The sequence below is a fragment of the Bombus huntii genome, chromosome 2 (assembly GCF_024542735.1).
Source record: "Bombus huntii isolate Logan2020A chromosome 2, iyBomHunt1.1, whole genome shotgun sequence".
NCBI classification, from domain to species: Eukaryota; Metazoa; Arthropoda; class Insecta; order Hymenoptera; family Apidae; genus Bombus; species Bombus huntii.
Window position 1 is genome coordinate 720080 of NC_066239.1, and position 17134 is coordinate 737213.

The 17134-nt window shown below is 31.2% G+C and overlaps 1 protein-coding gene across 1 annotated transcript in view; it reads right to left on the minus strand.

Annotated features, from left to right (window-relative positions):
* The window catches only part of LOC126873570 (serine-rich adhesin for platelets-like), a 134060-nt gene that overhangs the window by 2981 nt on the left and 113945 nt on the right, over positions 1 to 17134 (minus strand). The window contains exons 10-15 of the mRNA XM_050634614.1: positions 1500 to 1637; positions 1124 to 1276; positions 866 to 1044; positions 580 to 783; positions 351 to 497; positions 85 to 178 (exon numbers count right to left, since the gene is read on the minus strand). Of these exons, the coding sequence (XP_050490571.1) occupies positions 85 to 178; positions 351 to 497; positions 580 to 783; positions 866 to 1044; positions 1124 to 1276; positions 1500 to 1637 (915 nt within the window). The remainder of the gene's footprint in view (positions 1 to 84; positions 179 to 350; positions 498 to 579; positions 784 to 865; positions 1045 to 1123; positions 1277 to 1499; positions 1638 to 17134) is intronic.

The following is a 17134-nucleotide window of genomic DNA, read 5'->3' on the forward strand; positions in this document are numbered from 1 at the left end:
TTGTTATTAATACCTTTTAATCTTAATAATATTACTGCTGTGTACTTTTGTCTCGAAAAAATGTAAATTAAGATATATTCTTACCACAAGGCCTAAGAACGAGGTAGAAGAGTAAGTCGGATAGAGAAATTATACCGATCACTTTATCATCATCATCAACCACTACTAACCTATGAACCTAAAAAAGTTTTACATGACTTATTTATATATATTCACAGTCATATAAAATAGTACATTATACTACAAAATTAAATAATTATAAGCTCTGTTCTATTTAAAATGTACTGCAATGAACAATCAATAATCATTTCTAACATATTCTTTTAATATGAAAAATATGAAGATTATACCTCTGCTCTAACAATTCTCTCCATAATAGTAAATAGGGTTTCATCTAATTTACAACTTTGAACTCCTTCAAACCATTCATTACGATGCTCATTTGCTTCTCTTAATGAAATATCTAAATTATTATACGTTTTTTCTGCAGCTAAGTTCTGTGAAAATACAAAAATAACGTATTAGGTAATATTATTAAAAATAAAAGTATAGTATTTGAGACTTATAAAATTCACTTACAATAACATCAAACTTTGAATAAATATTAACCAACTTTCCTTCAGTGTCAATAATTGGTAATGCAGAAACTCTCCTTTCAACAAATTTCTTTAAAGCTAAAATTATGCTAGTTTCTTCTGTTGCTGTTTCTATGTTCTCAAAGGTACCTATCCTTAGATCCCTCAATGTTTTACTGGTGAAAGATGGTTTTGGTAGCTCGTGTATCTGTTAATGAATTATTCAAATAAGATATATATGCTGATAAGTAGTTCCTCTGATTTTACAATTCTTCTTGTTTCATACTTACATAAAGAAACAGGAACCTAAGGATTCGTTTGTGTGTCAAAATATAGAGAACATTTCCAGTATCTGGATCTATCACAGGCAAACGATGAATTCTATTTTGAATTAAAGTTTTAATGGCCTCGTATAAAGATGCATCTGGGCCAATGCTCACTAATGGATGCACTTGATCTTTCAAGACTTCTAAAATGATAAAATTTCAAATATTTATATCTTTGAACATATATAATCTATACAACATCTATCGATAAAAAATATTTACTTCTCCATGTATCTAATTCATGTTCTTCTAATTCATCCATTGTTACAGATGGGCTGGTATAGTACATCTGTAAGATTTTTATAAAGTCTGTTATAGTTAGCATTCCAACAAATTCTTGTCTTGAACTGTCCCATAGTGGTGCAGCTCTCACACCTGTATATAAAGTTATTTATGTAATATACGATAAAATAAATAATTTTATCAGTAATAAATACAAAAATATCAAAAATAATTTGTTAAATATTTACAAATGTATTAAATCATACTGCATGCAGTAAATGTAAATGTTTCCCATGACAAAAAATTGATTTTGTGTAATGAAATGAAATAATGATCATTAAAATGCTATACAAATATATATAATTTTGCAACTTACCATTGTAGACGAGAGCAAAGAAGGCCTTCTTGACGAGGAGGTGCGTATCAAAAACAACTAATTTAGCGCTGGTTGGTATTAGATCATAACACTTGTGAAATTTGAAGAACTTTACGAAAATCTGTGATTCGTCCTCCTCTGAAAGTCCAAATAGTTCACAGTAGAGTAACGCTTTTTGGTTACGACGTAGCATCTTTATTTTTTCATGCGATGTCACAATGTTCTTACAATTTACACAATATTTTTCGAATTACTTTCAAGCCTTATCAGCCGGAACGAATTATTATAACATTTAATCTACATAACAAAAAAGTTGACACTTGACACTTTTACATACTCAAATAGTTTAATCTTGATAAAATGATACTTTTCATACTTGCGAGTACGACCTATATTATAGATATAACTGTTATGGCTATGACCACGACCGTGATTCCGTGGTTGTGACTATATTATGATAGGTTATGGTAACAGAATTCGGCGCCGAATCAAAAGTCTTGGCGCTACCTTTGAATATATATAACAAATATGAAATACAGTTATGTCAAAATAACAAACATACGAGAGAATCGCTTATTAGAAATGTGTACTGAGTATCATGAAAATTTTTTGTTTAAATTTTTACAAGTTTTTATAAGTAGTATACTTTTAATTAATATGACAAAATCTGCGTGATGCCATTATCAGTTAAACAGTGTTGCTTGTTAGTTACTTCACAATGCATAAAAATTAGTTTAAGTTTAAATGATATTAACCTTAATTTTGTAGAGCTTATCATATAAAAAACAAACAGAATGTAAATACAAGAATATTGTTTTGCATATATAACTCAAAATATGATAATATTTTGAATCAACTAATTTTGTTCTGATACAATTTTTTCATTGATAGAAGTATATAACATAAGATATTTAAGAATTCGAAATAAATGAAACATTCTGTATATCAGTGTACTACTTATTTGTTGTTACATCACGTAATATACGCAGTTGCTTCTAATAACAAGGAAGTAAGGTATAACGTTAGCAACACGTAGCCTAGAATTCCATTACTCAGAGCTAGAGTATATACATATGTATGCTGTTTCGCTGTAAAGTTTCCATGCATTATGACGATTATTAACTGTTTTCGTATGTATGATATTTATTTCGTAATAAACGAAATGAGAAAAGAGAGGGTAATGAATGAGGGAAATAATAGAAATAATTTTGCTTCAGATATTAAAAATTTTATGACGCGAATAAATGAATGTATGTCATATCAATACAGACGTTACATGTATCTAATTATGGTTTCATAAAAAAGTATGAAATATAAAATATAAATTAATTTCTTTTTTCATTTTATGCAATATTATATTGTATTTTAAGATAATTTCTCTTATCTCTCTTTGAATAATATCACTATTAATGTAGTAAAACAATATTTTCATAATAATATTGAAAAAATATATGAACATACTCTCGTCGTTATCATTTTTTATATTGATATATTAATATTATAACAAGTTTTTCTGAAGTATTCAATTTCTGATCAAAATACAACAATTTTATATAAAAAGAGATACTTTTATGTAACCAGTGTTATACAAAAGACGTACATGTGTACTTTTACATAGCCTAAATGTGTTAATAATGTTTTCTCGAACAATCCCATTATTAAAGTATTGATAGTAGTGAAATAAGAAGTAGTAATGTACTAAGAACTTTACTTTAACTTTAAGATAATAACACACTCGAGATATTGCTATGTTAACTAACTTTTGAAAAAGAAAGACACTTTGCTATTAAACCGTTGAAAAGAACAGTACATAGATATATCAGATAACAATTATCAAGATTATAAAAAATAATAGACATACCAATAAAAAGTCTATGAAATTTTTCCAACAAACGCGATATGAGTTGACGTGAGATTTGAAAATAAAATGTATTGAAATTCAAATGAAAATTTGAAAACTAAAGATAAAAATAAACGTAACGTCTTAAACGTAATAAGTACGAATCAATGAAGTACAGATTGAACAACATGTTTTAATATCGGGAACAGAATATGAAACGAAACACTTACCATTTTTACCATTTTGTTCACCCTTGAAAAGCAAGCAACAGCTTTTTCGAGGACGTGCAAAATCACAACGAATAACAGGAGGGAGGGAGGGAGAGAGGGAGAGAGAGAGAGAGAGAGAGAGAGAGAGAGAGAAACAGAAAAGAAGGAAAAGAGAAAAAGGGGCGAAAAGCGAGGAAAGTTCTCGAGGACGCAAATATACAAGATCTAAGAGAACATAGCAGCAGCATGGAAGAGAAAAAGAGTAAAAATACTATGAGACAGGGAAAAAACAATCACGAAACTGGGAGAACTGTAACAACAGTGTCAATAGGATGAAGTGCCGTTGAATAACAGCTTGTGATAGAATAAAATGGATCTGTGGGTGTCATATGAAGTGAACAAAATTCCAGTTAAATTCCCGCCATTCAGATTATATGTATCCTTCATGAATCTGATCACCTTTTTTCCTTAACACGATAACTTTCTTCCACCTTAAAGGTAATTAGAAGTGCATAAATGAATAATAAATTAAAGTCGTCTTCCTGTACACTGTTCACTAATACGTTATAATAATTATTTTGCTACAAGTTAAATGAAATTCAACTAATTCTCTTTAATCAAAAGTATTCAGATACTTATAGAAATCTTTGATTGACACTGTATATTACAGGTTTAGAATGACTATTCATGTTGTATACTAATTTTTTACTAAATACATTTGCAGTACATATCTTCTGACTTCTATATACCTACATACAATATATTCGTAAAAAATTCTTATATGTATTCATGTACATATTTCGTGAGTCACTGTATGTTACGTGACATATATGGTTGAATAAAAAACTCGTTTCCCCGATTAATTGTAAATTACAGAAAAATCATGGCCGTAGCACCGACATTCACCGTACACATATAAACCATATACATGTATATATGATAAATATGTAATACTAATTTTGAGAATTAACACTTTTAATTCACTGATATTAACACTAACTTTGAATCACACGAGAGATTCTTTCACAAGTAACATAGACTTTCCAAGTATTTATAAACATACGTATTATACAAAACATACAAAACATTCATTAAAATATATTTTCTACATCACTATAGCAGAGATCATTTTTTTTAAGCTATTCCATTACATTTCATATTATTTGTTTGTCCTTCCGTTTTCGTTCAATTTTACTACGCGTATAAAACGGATAAACGATTACGAATCGATTGGTTGATAATAGAATTGCATGGGAAAATAAAGATTCTATTTGCTGATTGTGAGGTCAACTGTAAGTATACCAACGACTCGTAAAACGTGTAATAAATTGAATATGGAATATCGAGTAAAAATCATCATACATAAAAATAAATTCTTCGTTAAACGAATTCTCTGTAAAGGGAACATGCATCTATCTATCGTTAAAGAGATCGCGTTGTAAATTCAAATCGTTATTTTGTACCAGAGACTAAAGTACAAATACACTAACGAAAACAATGATAAGTGCGAGGAACTGTGTGATGAACTGAATGAACTGAACGCGTAAAAATTGACGAAACCTTGGCCAAACGGATGTTTCTCTGCTCGGATAACAATAGGTGAAACTATCTTTTGATAAGGTGATTGTATAGTAGATTTAAGAATTTAGATTTTGATTAAATGTGAATTATAAATATACTGACGAAGGCTCGCTTACTATGCTGGAATAAATTGTACGCGTGCTGGTTAGAGAAACGTTCACTACACGGGCTTTCTGTACAAAGATCATGAAGCTACTGACTGGCGAACACTGTGCAGTACAGTTAACCTGTCGTTCGTCGTCATCGTGTTTTAAATATACTGATGAAGAGAGTGATGGTGAATCGGCTGGGAAACGCGTCAGTATAGTTAACAAAAAACAGTTTCTCAAAATGAGTATTCAATTATGACGTCACGAAACTCTCAAAGCCATCGTTAAATCATCTTTTGATCTGATATTGGGTTGGCAACTAAGTGATTGCGGATTTTATCAATACCACTTAATGACAAAATCCGCAATCACTTAGTTGCCAACCCAATATTTCTACTTCTGCAAAAAATCATAAAGATATACGAAAATTGTTTTGTGTATAACAATTTGCAGATTTCCCTAATAATCACGAACAAAATATGCAAAATGTATCTGCATTAAAAATTGTTCACATTGTCAAACAAATTTTTAAAATTTAAATAGATTAAACTTAAAAGAAATTTTAAATATTATCCGAAACTGTAAATATACATGTGTAACTATGTACATATTTTCACTATATACCAATTTAGAAACGCTAATAACTACAATGTCCTTAACATGTTTAATGCTCGGAATAGGTAGGTACCTGTTCATGCTTTGCAACGCGACGCGACGTGCAACGGTCTGAACGCATCACATGCGTCACATGCGTTACATCGATTTTCCTGTTTTTCGTTTCGCACGGTCAAATACAAGGAATAAAAGTCAGAATGATAACTACGTCGTGGTTATTACGCCAATTCTCCAGTCAGGAAATTGCCGTAATTTGAAAATACTCTTGACGTTAAAATGATTTGTATGAAATCTGTGAATTAGAATGACATTTTACCCTCCAGTAGTCGCTACAAGTTACAGTCTGTCGACAATTCCAGTTGCAGAGTTGAATCTTATACTATTGAATTCTGCATTCTGTGCTTCAATATTTTCTCGTTAGCGGTGCCTATCTCTCTTTCTAGATACAATTATTGAAAATTTGATTTCTCTAATGTATAGTTTATCAAAGCGTGATGTTTTAACAGCGTGGTGAAAAAAAACTTCCCAATTATTAAATTTGGAGGCACTAAAATTGATTTGTCTTGATTAATTTCCAATTTCATGTTCATACGAGTTTCTAATTAACAGTTGACCCGGATAACAGATTAAACGAAAAATTCACATAAAATGGTCTCATCCATCGGGTATTGTACGGTTTCAAATTACGACAAACGTCAGTAACAATTCTATCAACGATAACGTTCACTCATAACGATATAAACTCCTATTGGAAACGACACTCGGAACTCGAAATATCAAGCGTCGGATAGCGAAATACCTTTTTTGAGAATCCAAGCGAGCTCATCCTCGAGCGGTGGATTCTCCACTTCAAACTCCTTGATGAGATCTTTCGAGTAAACAGGATCACCGTCTTCACTCCACCAGGCACCCGTGACCTTCCTCAACGTGGCACCGACTCCCTTAGCATTCGAGTAATAATGCAGGGCCAGCATTATTTTCCATCGTCACTTTCCGTGACCGGACTTTTGCCCCTGATATTGATTCTGTCCGCGGTGACATCGCCTCGAAAATTTCTATCGTACTACCGATTCACTATCTACTCGAACCACAACTTGTTCGAGATTTCATCATCGAAACGCCTATCTTGGCGATTTAAATCAATGACCAAGCCCTTTTTCTTATTGAAATAATTTTCATTAATTATATCTATATTTGTTCTAATGCATACATTTAGTTTTTCGTTCCTCTTTCCTTTTCAGGAAATTTTATTCCATGTTTAGACGTTTGATTGCGACGTTACTATGACTAGTAAAAAGTGCGAGAATTAAATTAATCATTGTATGATGTATATGTATCTGTATATTATTGAAACGGGATTTCATAATTCCAAATCATTCTGTCAATAGTTGCTAAATTTGAACGAAACTGGTTCAAAATTTTCGATATTTAATCAGTAAATTCATTCTACGGAACCAACTAAACACAGAACTCAAGTTCTCTATGTATTGTATTTGTATTTGGTTTCTCCGTGTACATTGACTAGGAAGTTAGACCGACTTTTGAGTTGTCAGATGAATTCTTCGTCTGATTATAATATCCACGATGCTAATGAGGATAAAAGGAAAATATTATTTTCGGTAATCTATAATGTCGTAACAAGAAGGAAGTGGCGATACACACACACATACACAAAAGAGAAAATGTTTTACGAGGCTCAAATTGAATTCCACCGAGTTTTTCGATTATGATTAATTATACGGATTTGCTTTACACAATAGACCTTTCCCCAATTTTGCTCGGGGATTATTGCAGAAGAGAGATAATATCATACTATATTTTCATAAAAGCTTTTTTACAGCTTTTTCAGTCTACAATTATATCTAAAAAATGAAATGTGAACTATACATTTACTAAGATTTGTAATTTTAAAAATTATAAGGAGGGAAACAAATGTAATAAAATTCGAATATCGACAGTTGTAGAATAATAAAAAAGATCAAATAACAATTGGCAATGATGCAAAAATAAATCAGTAGTTATCTATCGATAACATAAAAGTATGTAGGCATTATAATTTAGATATTAATGAAAATTAACGACAATTATAGATATTAATCTATAATAATAATTCCTATAATTATCTCCAAGTTCTAAAATTAGATAAAATAAAATTTCCTGGATTGAAGCATGTTTAGTATTTTTCCAAAAGGCTACAAGATAGCCTTGTTTTTTTACTTATACTGCGATTTTTAGCACTACATAATATGTTATCCTTTGCTTGGAAAGCTGAAATATTGAATCTATGATAAAGAATAATGCAAAAAATTCAATTGATTAAATAACAGAAAAACATTTACTTGATTTAAAGTTTAGGCAAAGAGGCGAAGTTATTTAAAAAAAAAAAAAAAAAAAACGTTATAAAGAAATCGATATTTCGGCTGAAAGAATTACAGCAATTTTTCAAATGAATCTTCGATACCGAATTGAAATTAAAGTGAAATTAAAAACTACTAAATGTTAATCGCGAGATGAAATTTCAATTCTGTTCGTTAAAATTTAGGATGTTTTTGCTGGTGGCGAAAAATTCATCGAGGATGCAAATAAATTGATCTGGGTTCTGATAAAACCGAGGATCGAAATAGAGTTTATTTGGTCCATGACACTTTAGCTGTTGGACGAATCATGGCAAAAAGTAACTTGGCGAACTTCGAATTTGATGCGCAGACCTTTTACATTGTAATTTATGATCCAATTATTTGGTTGAATAATGTTTCGAAGATTTATAGATATTTCTATAAGTATCCAACTTTATTGTTAGGATAACAAATACTTTTTTTATAAATGATAACTTCCTCCTCGAGTCTACCAGTCAACTGAAACATGTGAATTTTTACTGGCACCCAAGAAGTGCTACATTTTTACTATAATATTCTAATATCTTATTGCGATATTATTAATTGGAAAAATAAAAGTTTTGAGGGATAATTTAAGCTATATTTAATAATAAAAAATAAAAAAATAGAAAATATATTTCATTTGTAGTTGAAAATAATAGAAATATTTAATATGTTGGAATAGTTTGGGAGGCGAAGCAATTTGTCTGCAAATTTTCGAGGATGCGTTCATTTAAGAAGGACGATTATTTATAGTCTAGGATCAACTGTATACCTCCGCGATCGATATATCTATGCGTAGAGTAAACGGTATTTGAAGAAAGTGAATACAATCCAGCGAAGCGAATTTCTTATTTACGATAAGTTGCTAAAATAAGATCAAAATATTATTGTGTATGGAGGATCTATGATCTATGGATCATTACCCTTAACGTAAAAATTCGCCGAAAATACTGAGTTTAACGAGAAGAAATTTTCCAAAAATTCCAGTAGGAGCCCTTGACAAAAACACACGAATATAATATCGAAATGTTGCAAATGCATAACTTATAAATAGAAACATTTTCATTGCCAATCGGTCGGATATGTGACGGATAATTGACAGTTGGATCTCAGTCAAATGTAAGGTGGTCATTCTAATCACAATATCTCACCAATAGATCTATCTCAATACCTCTCACGGCAATTATTATCACTCGTGTTTCTCATATACATATAAACATTTAACATGTACCTAACCAACTTAAATATCTTGCTAAAAGAGTCTTGATAATCATACAACGATTGCAATTTTTCACAAATAAAGTTGTCCGAAACAATTCCATGTTGTAATAAAATCTTAAAAAGATTATATTTATATTACAATTTAGAAAATACTAAAATATTACACCACCAGACAGCTTCCTCCTACTTTTTCAAAAAGAAAATTATCCATAATAATCCCATGTTATTATAACATTTAGAAAGTATTATGTTTATATTTAAATTTAGAAAATATAAAAATTATATCCCCCCCCCAAGAAATTTTATCTTTTATCTTTCCACAAAGGAGTGTCACAGTAAATAACGTTATCCATATTATGACCAAATTTAGAAAACATCATATTTAGATATAAATGTAGAAAATAATATATCAAATGATTTCCTCTTATTTTTCCAAAATGAAACAATAATCTGAGATTAAATCGTAAGTATAACGATTATGAAAAGGAATAAGTGCAAGAGACTATTCGCAGTTGGAAGAGTTTCTAGTTTTCTAGGCTCTCGAGGATCGTCTTAATGAACCAAAGTTTCACCTGACAACTCTATATCCGCAATAGGGTTACTCTCGATACCAATAATCATCACTCTTTGACCGACGACGCGTCGCAAAGTTCCTCGATTCCGTCGCTGGCGAACCGAATAACCGTCTCCGACTACTTCGTGTCTTCCTTCTATTGCCGACCACCACCTCATCGACGATGCTCGTCATCGTCATGGACGATCGTGCCAAGAATAACTCCACACGAAAGCTGATGTTCATGCCAAGAAAAAATTCAGTCGAGATTCCTCTATCTCACATTTTGAATTTCCCTATTTCCCTATTTTCCTATTTCCTATTTTCCTACTCGGCTTCATTCCTGTATCTTTAATTATAAAACACGTATAATAAATGATGTGTTAGATAGATAGATAGGTCGATAGCTTTGCGATCTGTTGCTTTTCTTTGTCGTCAAAGTAAAATAGTATTGTTTAGATTGGATCATTGGATGAAATTGGATCGAAGCAATAGTTGAGTTAGAGAGTAGTAGATAGGCTAGCTACCTGATCGATAGCAATACTCGAGATGCTCGAGTAAATCTGGCGATCTACCAGCAAGGGGCTCGGCTTGTAAATTCCTCTTCTTACGATGTTACTCGCATATGACGATCGCTTTCAAGGTAAAAACTGCTTGTTTACTATATTACGATATATTCGCTTTCTCCCTGTTGGTTTATTTCAAGATATTTTAATTCCATGGCTGTTTTCCTTTCTATTTTTCGTATTTTTATCTTGTTCAGGCATGGAGTTGTATTAAAGACCGAGGTGTTTCGCTGACAGTAAGTTTCATTATTCCTATGTGGATTTATTGACAGAGAAAATGTTTATTTTCATTTTCTCGAATAGTTAGCCTATCTAAATAAGAATTTTCTTCCTTAGTGAGGGATGTAAATTATAAGTTAACTTGCATATTCACGTGTTTGTTGATTATTACTGTTGAGCTTGGTTTAAGTTTAAATAATGTAAGAGGGAAGTTATCTCCTTGAATCATATAAAATACAGAAGCTCTGAAGAAGCTATGTAAAAAATAGATAACTAGCCAAAAGTGAGTTTAAAATAAAATAAGAGGAAGGATTACTGATTACTTCATGACCTAAAATTTGACTCGAATAAATTTTTTTACTATAAATTAGAACGTTCCAAAAATAATGAAACGCTAATCGAACATACTTTAATCGGAACATCATATGCTGCTAGAATTATCGATTGCCTCGGTTTAGCAACAAATACAGTCACGTGCATAGTGACGGTTAATCGATAATAACCATTATCGTGATTATTATTACACAGTACTATACGAGATCCGGCTTCAATGAAATGCTCGAAGGGAATGATTTAATGCAGTCATTTGTACTCTACAGATAATTGCCCCTTGAGGAACATGTTGCAATAATGATTAAAACGAGTAGTATTTATTCAAAATAAGCATTTAATATTGCGCCTGCTTTTGAGAATTGTAACAGGTAAAACTCCTTTCTTCTTACGCCTTTGTTTTACGTGCCTGTTTCACGTAACAAAAGTTTATTTGCAAAAAAAAAAATAGACAAAATACGACTCGACAATTATATGGTGCACCTTTTATAGAATAAAATAAAAGATATACAACTGCGGAAAAAATTTTTCATCTAGAACAGGGTTATCGTTGATTAAATGTAGAAATAGCAAATGAATCTGTACACGCAATAAAAAGACATTCTTTTTAGGCGGATAAGCCGTGTAAGTACAGGTCAATGAGTTTTAGAGACTTGAACTGTCAAAAATATTTTTCAAGTTTCTGAAAGGAATTTTCGTTAATAAGAGGTTATTTTCGCTTAAAAGATACGTATCCTGTATTTGCATTTTATTTTCAGCTGAGTAAGTAAATACCAATCAATTTTCGCGAATAAGAAGATCCTTATAGCTTGTTTCCAAGAGTTTTCGGTATTTCTGACGTTTATAATTTTTATTAATATTTATTAATCAACTGTCATATTTTTTAACAGAATTTTCTAACACTTAATAATAAAATGTTTTAGAGTCTTCCATATTTTTCTTTGCAACTGAACAATACAACTATCAATTTGCCAAAACGATAGATTTTAGTACTTTTGCTTTTGCAATTATCAAAAACTATACACAATATGTGATTTTGGCACAATACAATAGGACCTCATATATAACGCGATCAGAAAATAGCCACCGTACTCTCATATAGCCCAATTGCAAAATTGCTTGAAAACATTCATACATTATATGTATGTATATTATGATAGTATATTTGAAAGGAGCAAAAGCATATTATTGCCTTGTCTTCGACGTACAAAATAAAGTATCTCTACATTTTATTTAAAATCATGATTCAAATCATTATAATATATATATATATTATATATTTTTTCCATTGTATCACTTTATTTATAATTATTTATACGCAGAATATTTATTGTAGTGGTCAAGTTGGTAGTTGTAGTATTAAATATTCTATCAAATTAAAGATGCTGATACGTATATTGCATTAACCTAGACATCCTATATACATACTTATTGTTAGTACCTATATGTAAATTTAAAAACTGACATTTGAGTTGAAATTAGATTAAAATGCTGATAAATATTAAAAGACAAAAGATTAAAGGTAGCATTGTATTTTACATCACGAAAAGTTGGATTTCATCGGTGGTATAAAATCGTAATAGCATGAATTATCATTCAGCCCCATCCGAACATAACGAAAGTGGTTATAGACATAGTCAAATTTGAACAGCAGTAGTAGATTTTCCAATGACTTCAATCCAAATATCCACCTATGTATTTATGTATACATACATATATCGTTGAATTATAAATAAACATTCTCTTAGAGACCACCGTTGTAGAAAATCGCGTTTGAGCATTAAACCTGTTTAAAGGAACTGCACGTATATATACCGCCAAGTAATACAACATTTCTTCATACAGCTTCCTAACAAACAAACGATCCTTTGTTTTGCAACGAAGCTTCGTCTTCGTCTAACTTTTTATTCCAGGCTATATATGTATTTCCGTTCTTTTCATATTTCATACGAGGCTTGCCGATCGAGTACATGTGCATTATTGTTCAGAAACTTTAATCGCTTGTAGCAGGAAAGTGATTTACAGGGTGTTTCAAAAGTACAATACCATTAAACATGAACTGGTAGAAGATGGTAAAAGAAATATGGTACATTGTTTAATCAACAATTTTTCGTTTGAGGCTTTGTTTTCGAGAAAATCGACTTTGAATTTTCGCTCGGTACGCGTGCACTTTATCACGTCTCGTTATAACGGATCTCACTGTAGATCGTTGTCTCAATGGAAAAATTAAAGAAAAGAAAAAAAATTAAAAAAATTTTTATTCTATATTTTCGACTTCTTTTTTCGCGTAGAATCACTCCCTTTCCGCTTATACCACCAGTTACCAACCACCCTATATATGTATACCCGTATATTGTATATGTATGTAGGTGTATACCTTTGGTATTAAAGATACTCAAATTTATTATTGCTATGTGATTTAATAGATAATTTCAAATAATTAAATGATTCTATAAAAGATAGTAAGTGCTGCTTGCAATTATTAATGCATGTAAATTCTTTTTAGTAATTTTCTTATTTTCAATATGAAATTCACTTCATTTAGACATTCATCATAATCGAAATACCTTGTACAATACACAAACCATCGTAAGCTTTCATCGACTGTAATCGATCAAAACAATGAAACCCTGTTTCTCTAAATGTTATGCAACAATGTGTACCTATAGAAGCAGAAACAACGTATCGAAAACACAGCAACGAAGTAGTACAAAAATTCTATTAACTCGCCTTGTCGAGTTTCCGTATTATCGAACGTATACCACCCCATGACCTAGACCCAAATACAAATGTGCGAATGCGTCATAGAATGCAATCTCGCCGACCTTGCACCGGTCAGAGCTTATCTTCTCCCTTGGTCGGTTCTGCCCTGCTTTCATCCATCCCCCTTATTGTTAGCCGAGGATTTTTCTACTCCCATTTTATAGTTCGATAAAGTACTATCTCTACTATTTTCTTTCTAACCCCTTGTTTTACTCGTCACTTCGTCTACCATTCTACGAGATGTATCATGAAATCTGAACTTGCTATAAATGAACCATACGTGAAACACGAAACTTGTAGTACCAAGCTATAAATATCTAGTATTTTCAACAATCACAAGAGACGCGATAACGTGAGTAGCATGCACTTTTATCATTTTTTAATGCGTTAAACTCCCCAAAACCACAACCTCTATCTATCCTTGTATATGTATATGTATATGTTTTCCATTTCCCTCATCTATACGTGAAATATAAGACTATCGCTACCTACAAATCTCGGTAAACAATGAAAACCTAATGTCTACTTTTTTTTATGAAAGTATACCACGTACTTCTTCATTTTTACACCATACAAAATTTGCTAAACTTCACATTCGAAAATCACACTCCGTTTATCGCATCCATCTATAGGTGCATTCTTTCCCTGTCCCTGTTTTTCTCTCTGCTATTTACCTTCTTTCTTTCATTTTCTTTTTTCCTTCGAAAATTCGTGTGCCTATGTTCCCTTTTCTCTCACTTGTCTATGCTACTATCAGTTTCGCGTATTCAAGAATCAACCCTTTCTATCCGTCACATCTCTTGGAATTTCCGTATCTTCTGTCTTTGTTTAACGTACACGCGAGCGAGCTGGACTCCCGGGAATTCATCGATCGGCTCCATCCACCCACGACAGACAGTGAAATGGAGGGGAGAAGAGGAATACCGAAGGACTCAGTATCACAATTTCAAGGAGCAACCAATATAGATCGTCGAGTACACAGGATAAGCTTCCTGGTTTAATTTAAAGTTGTTTTTGATCGATTCGACCTGGGATATTCGTATCGCAAATATCACCCCCTAAATCCGTACGTTACTGAGTAATTTATCGATTACACTCGCACGTACACGATGGTTGTAAGTACTCATACGGTGTTTCAACATGATGAACAAAAAATTTTCGTTGTTTGGAGTAATATCGAATTTCTTGAGTAGAAAGTGTTGTAATGCATACGTATATAGAAATATTTTTCAAGCATAATAATTAACTTCTTAAGAAGAAGACCAAAGAAGATGAGTTAACTATTTAATTAATCGAATTTTCCTATATAATTTCTTTATAGGCCTTAAAAACCAGTTACATAGCTTATATTTGCAAGGACTAAAATTGTTCTAACCAAAATTAACTAGTCTTTCTTCTCCTTGAATGTTAATTAGCAAAATGATCCGGTTAATAGGTTAACATATTTAAGGTTACGATTTTATTAGATAATGAATGAAATAACAGTTCTGATTAGAAAGGGAAGAAGATAATAAAAATTCCGGAAACATCTAACAAAATTGAATGGAATACTTCAAAAAGGAATAAGAAATTGAGGACTGTATTTGTAATTTTTGTACATAATCGAATGATATTCGATCGATATCGATGATATTTCTTTCTTTCGATTCAACTCGAAGAACTAGATATTCCAGAAGAAGCGAAACACTATTTCTGTACACGATTAAATCAAATTTACGAAGAAGGAAAATAATGTTTATGAAACAGGTTCAAGTGTATTTTTTCTTCATTTTTAGTTTCTAGCGTTGGAGATCCCTCTTTCTAGTTAGGACGCAATTCACAATAAGACGCATTTATAGAAAACAGCACAACGTCATCTGAATCAGAAAAAGCGAGGTAACTGCTCTTTATCGACCAAATTATGAAGATAAATGAACAAGATTTTCATAATGGGTTGAGCAGCGTGTCTGCAACATTTTCATAGTGATAACTCGAAAATCGCGTTTTTTCGAGTTGTGTAACATTCATTGCGTTATCATGTCAGTCGCATTAACCGGTTAACCGAATTACTTGTTAATTAAAAACTTGTATAATTATACAATTAAAAATTAAAAAAGACAACAAAATCCACGATTTATCATTCTTTATCAAGGAAACCAAATTAATTTGATAAAAAAAATTAGTATAATACTAACATCAAATTCCAATTTAAAAAAATAAAACGAATTAACGTATTAAACGTATAAACGAATTAAAGGTAAGTCAACCTCAATCCTTGCAAATATGAATTTGGTATAATTTATTTCTAACAAAAATGGTACGACTTATTAAAAAATAGGAGGTAGGTATGTAAATAAAAAAATGTATGGACAATTTTTGGAGCATTTTAGAGCTTTCGTGAGTTTATAGGATACATTATATTTTCTACTCGGAAACCCAGCCTGAACAAACTAAATTTCTGTGCACTGCACGGCATGAAACAGCCAGTACATAACTATGTAAAATTGTACATACAGGTATAGGTATATGTTTACAGTTTCCTGTTGAATTTCGTTCGCTATGTTTACTCGTTCCTAGTCGGACAATTTTTATTTTTGTCAAGTTAGTGAGTTTTTAACTCGGTTCTCGTTTCTTTCTCTTTGCGATATTGTGTACTTTGAATTTTCTTTTAAGAAAAAAAGGTAATTGCGACGAATGTTTCTTTTTCGTAGAATCAAACACGAGATGGGACGAAAAGTAAGCAAGCATGAACAGTAATTCGAAGCAGGTACTTTGGATGTGAATGCAAATGAAAATTGACAAGTTTTATGCATTTAATCAACGTCACATTGATTACTACGTATATTTCTTTAAATAAGTGTCATTTCCTTTATTTTAATAATTTTGTACTTTATTCTCAGTTTGATTTGATTTAATTTAATTTAATTTAACGTAATGTAATTTAATTCAACACTAAACATATTAAAGAAATGAATTCGAATAAATTATCTCATATAGAACATCCTTGCTAATACGTTCAATCCAGTTTTATCCAATCCATGAATTCTAATTCTGTCTGCAAGTCTAAATTCTACTTCTGCGAATCAATATCAATGTGACAGTATCCACGTTTATCAGGATACTACCAAATCTTTTTACACCTTTTCTTTGTTTAGTACCAGTAGAATTGCTATTTTGCCCATTTTGCGTCTAATAAGTTCCTTCTTAATTTTTAGGCATTCGTGTTTCTCGAAATATAATTTGAAAGATGGAAGTTAGATAGAAAATTGTCTTACTTATTAAATATTATAAA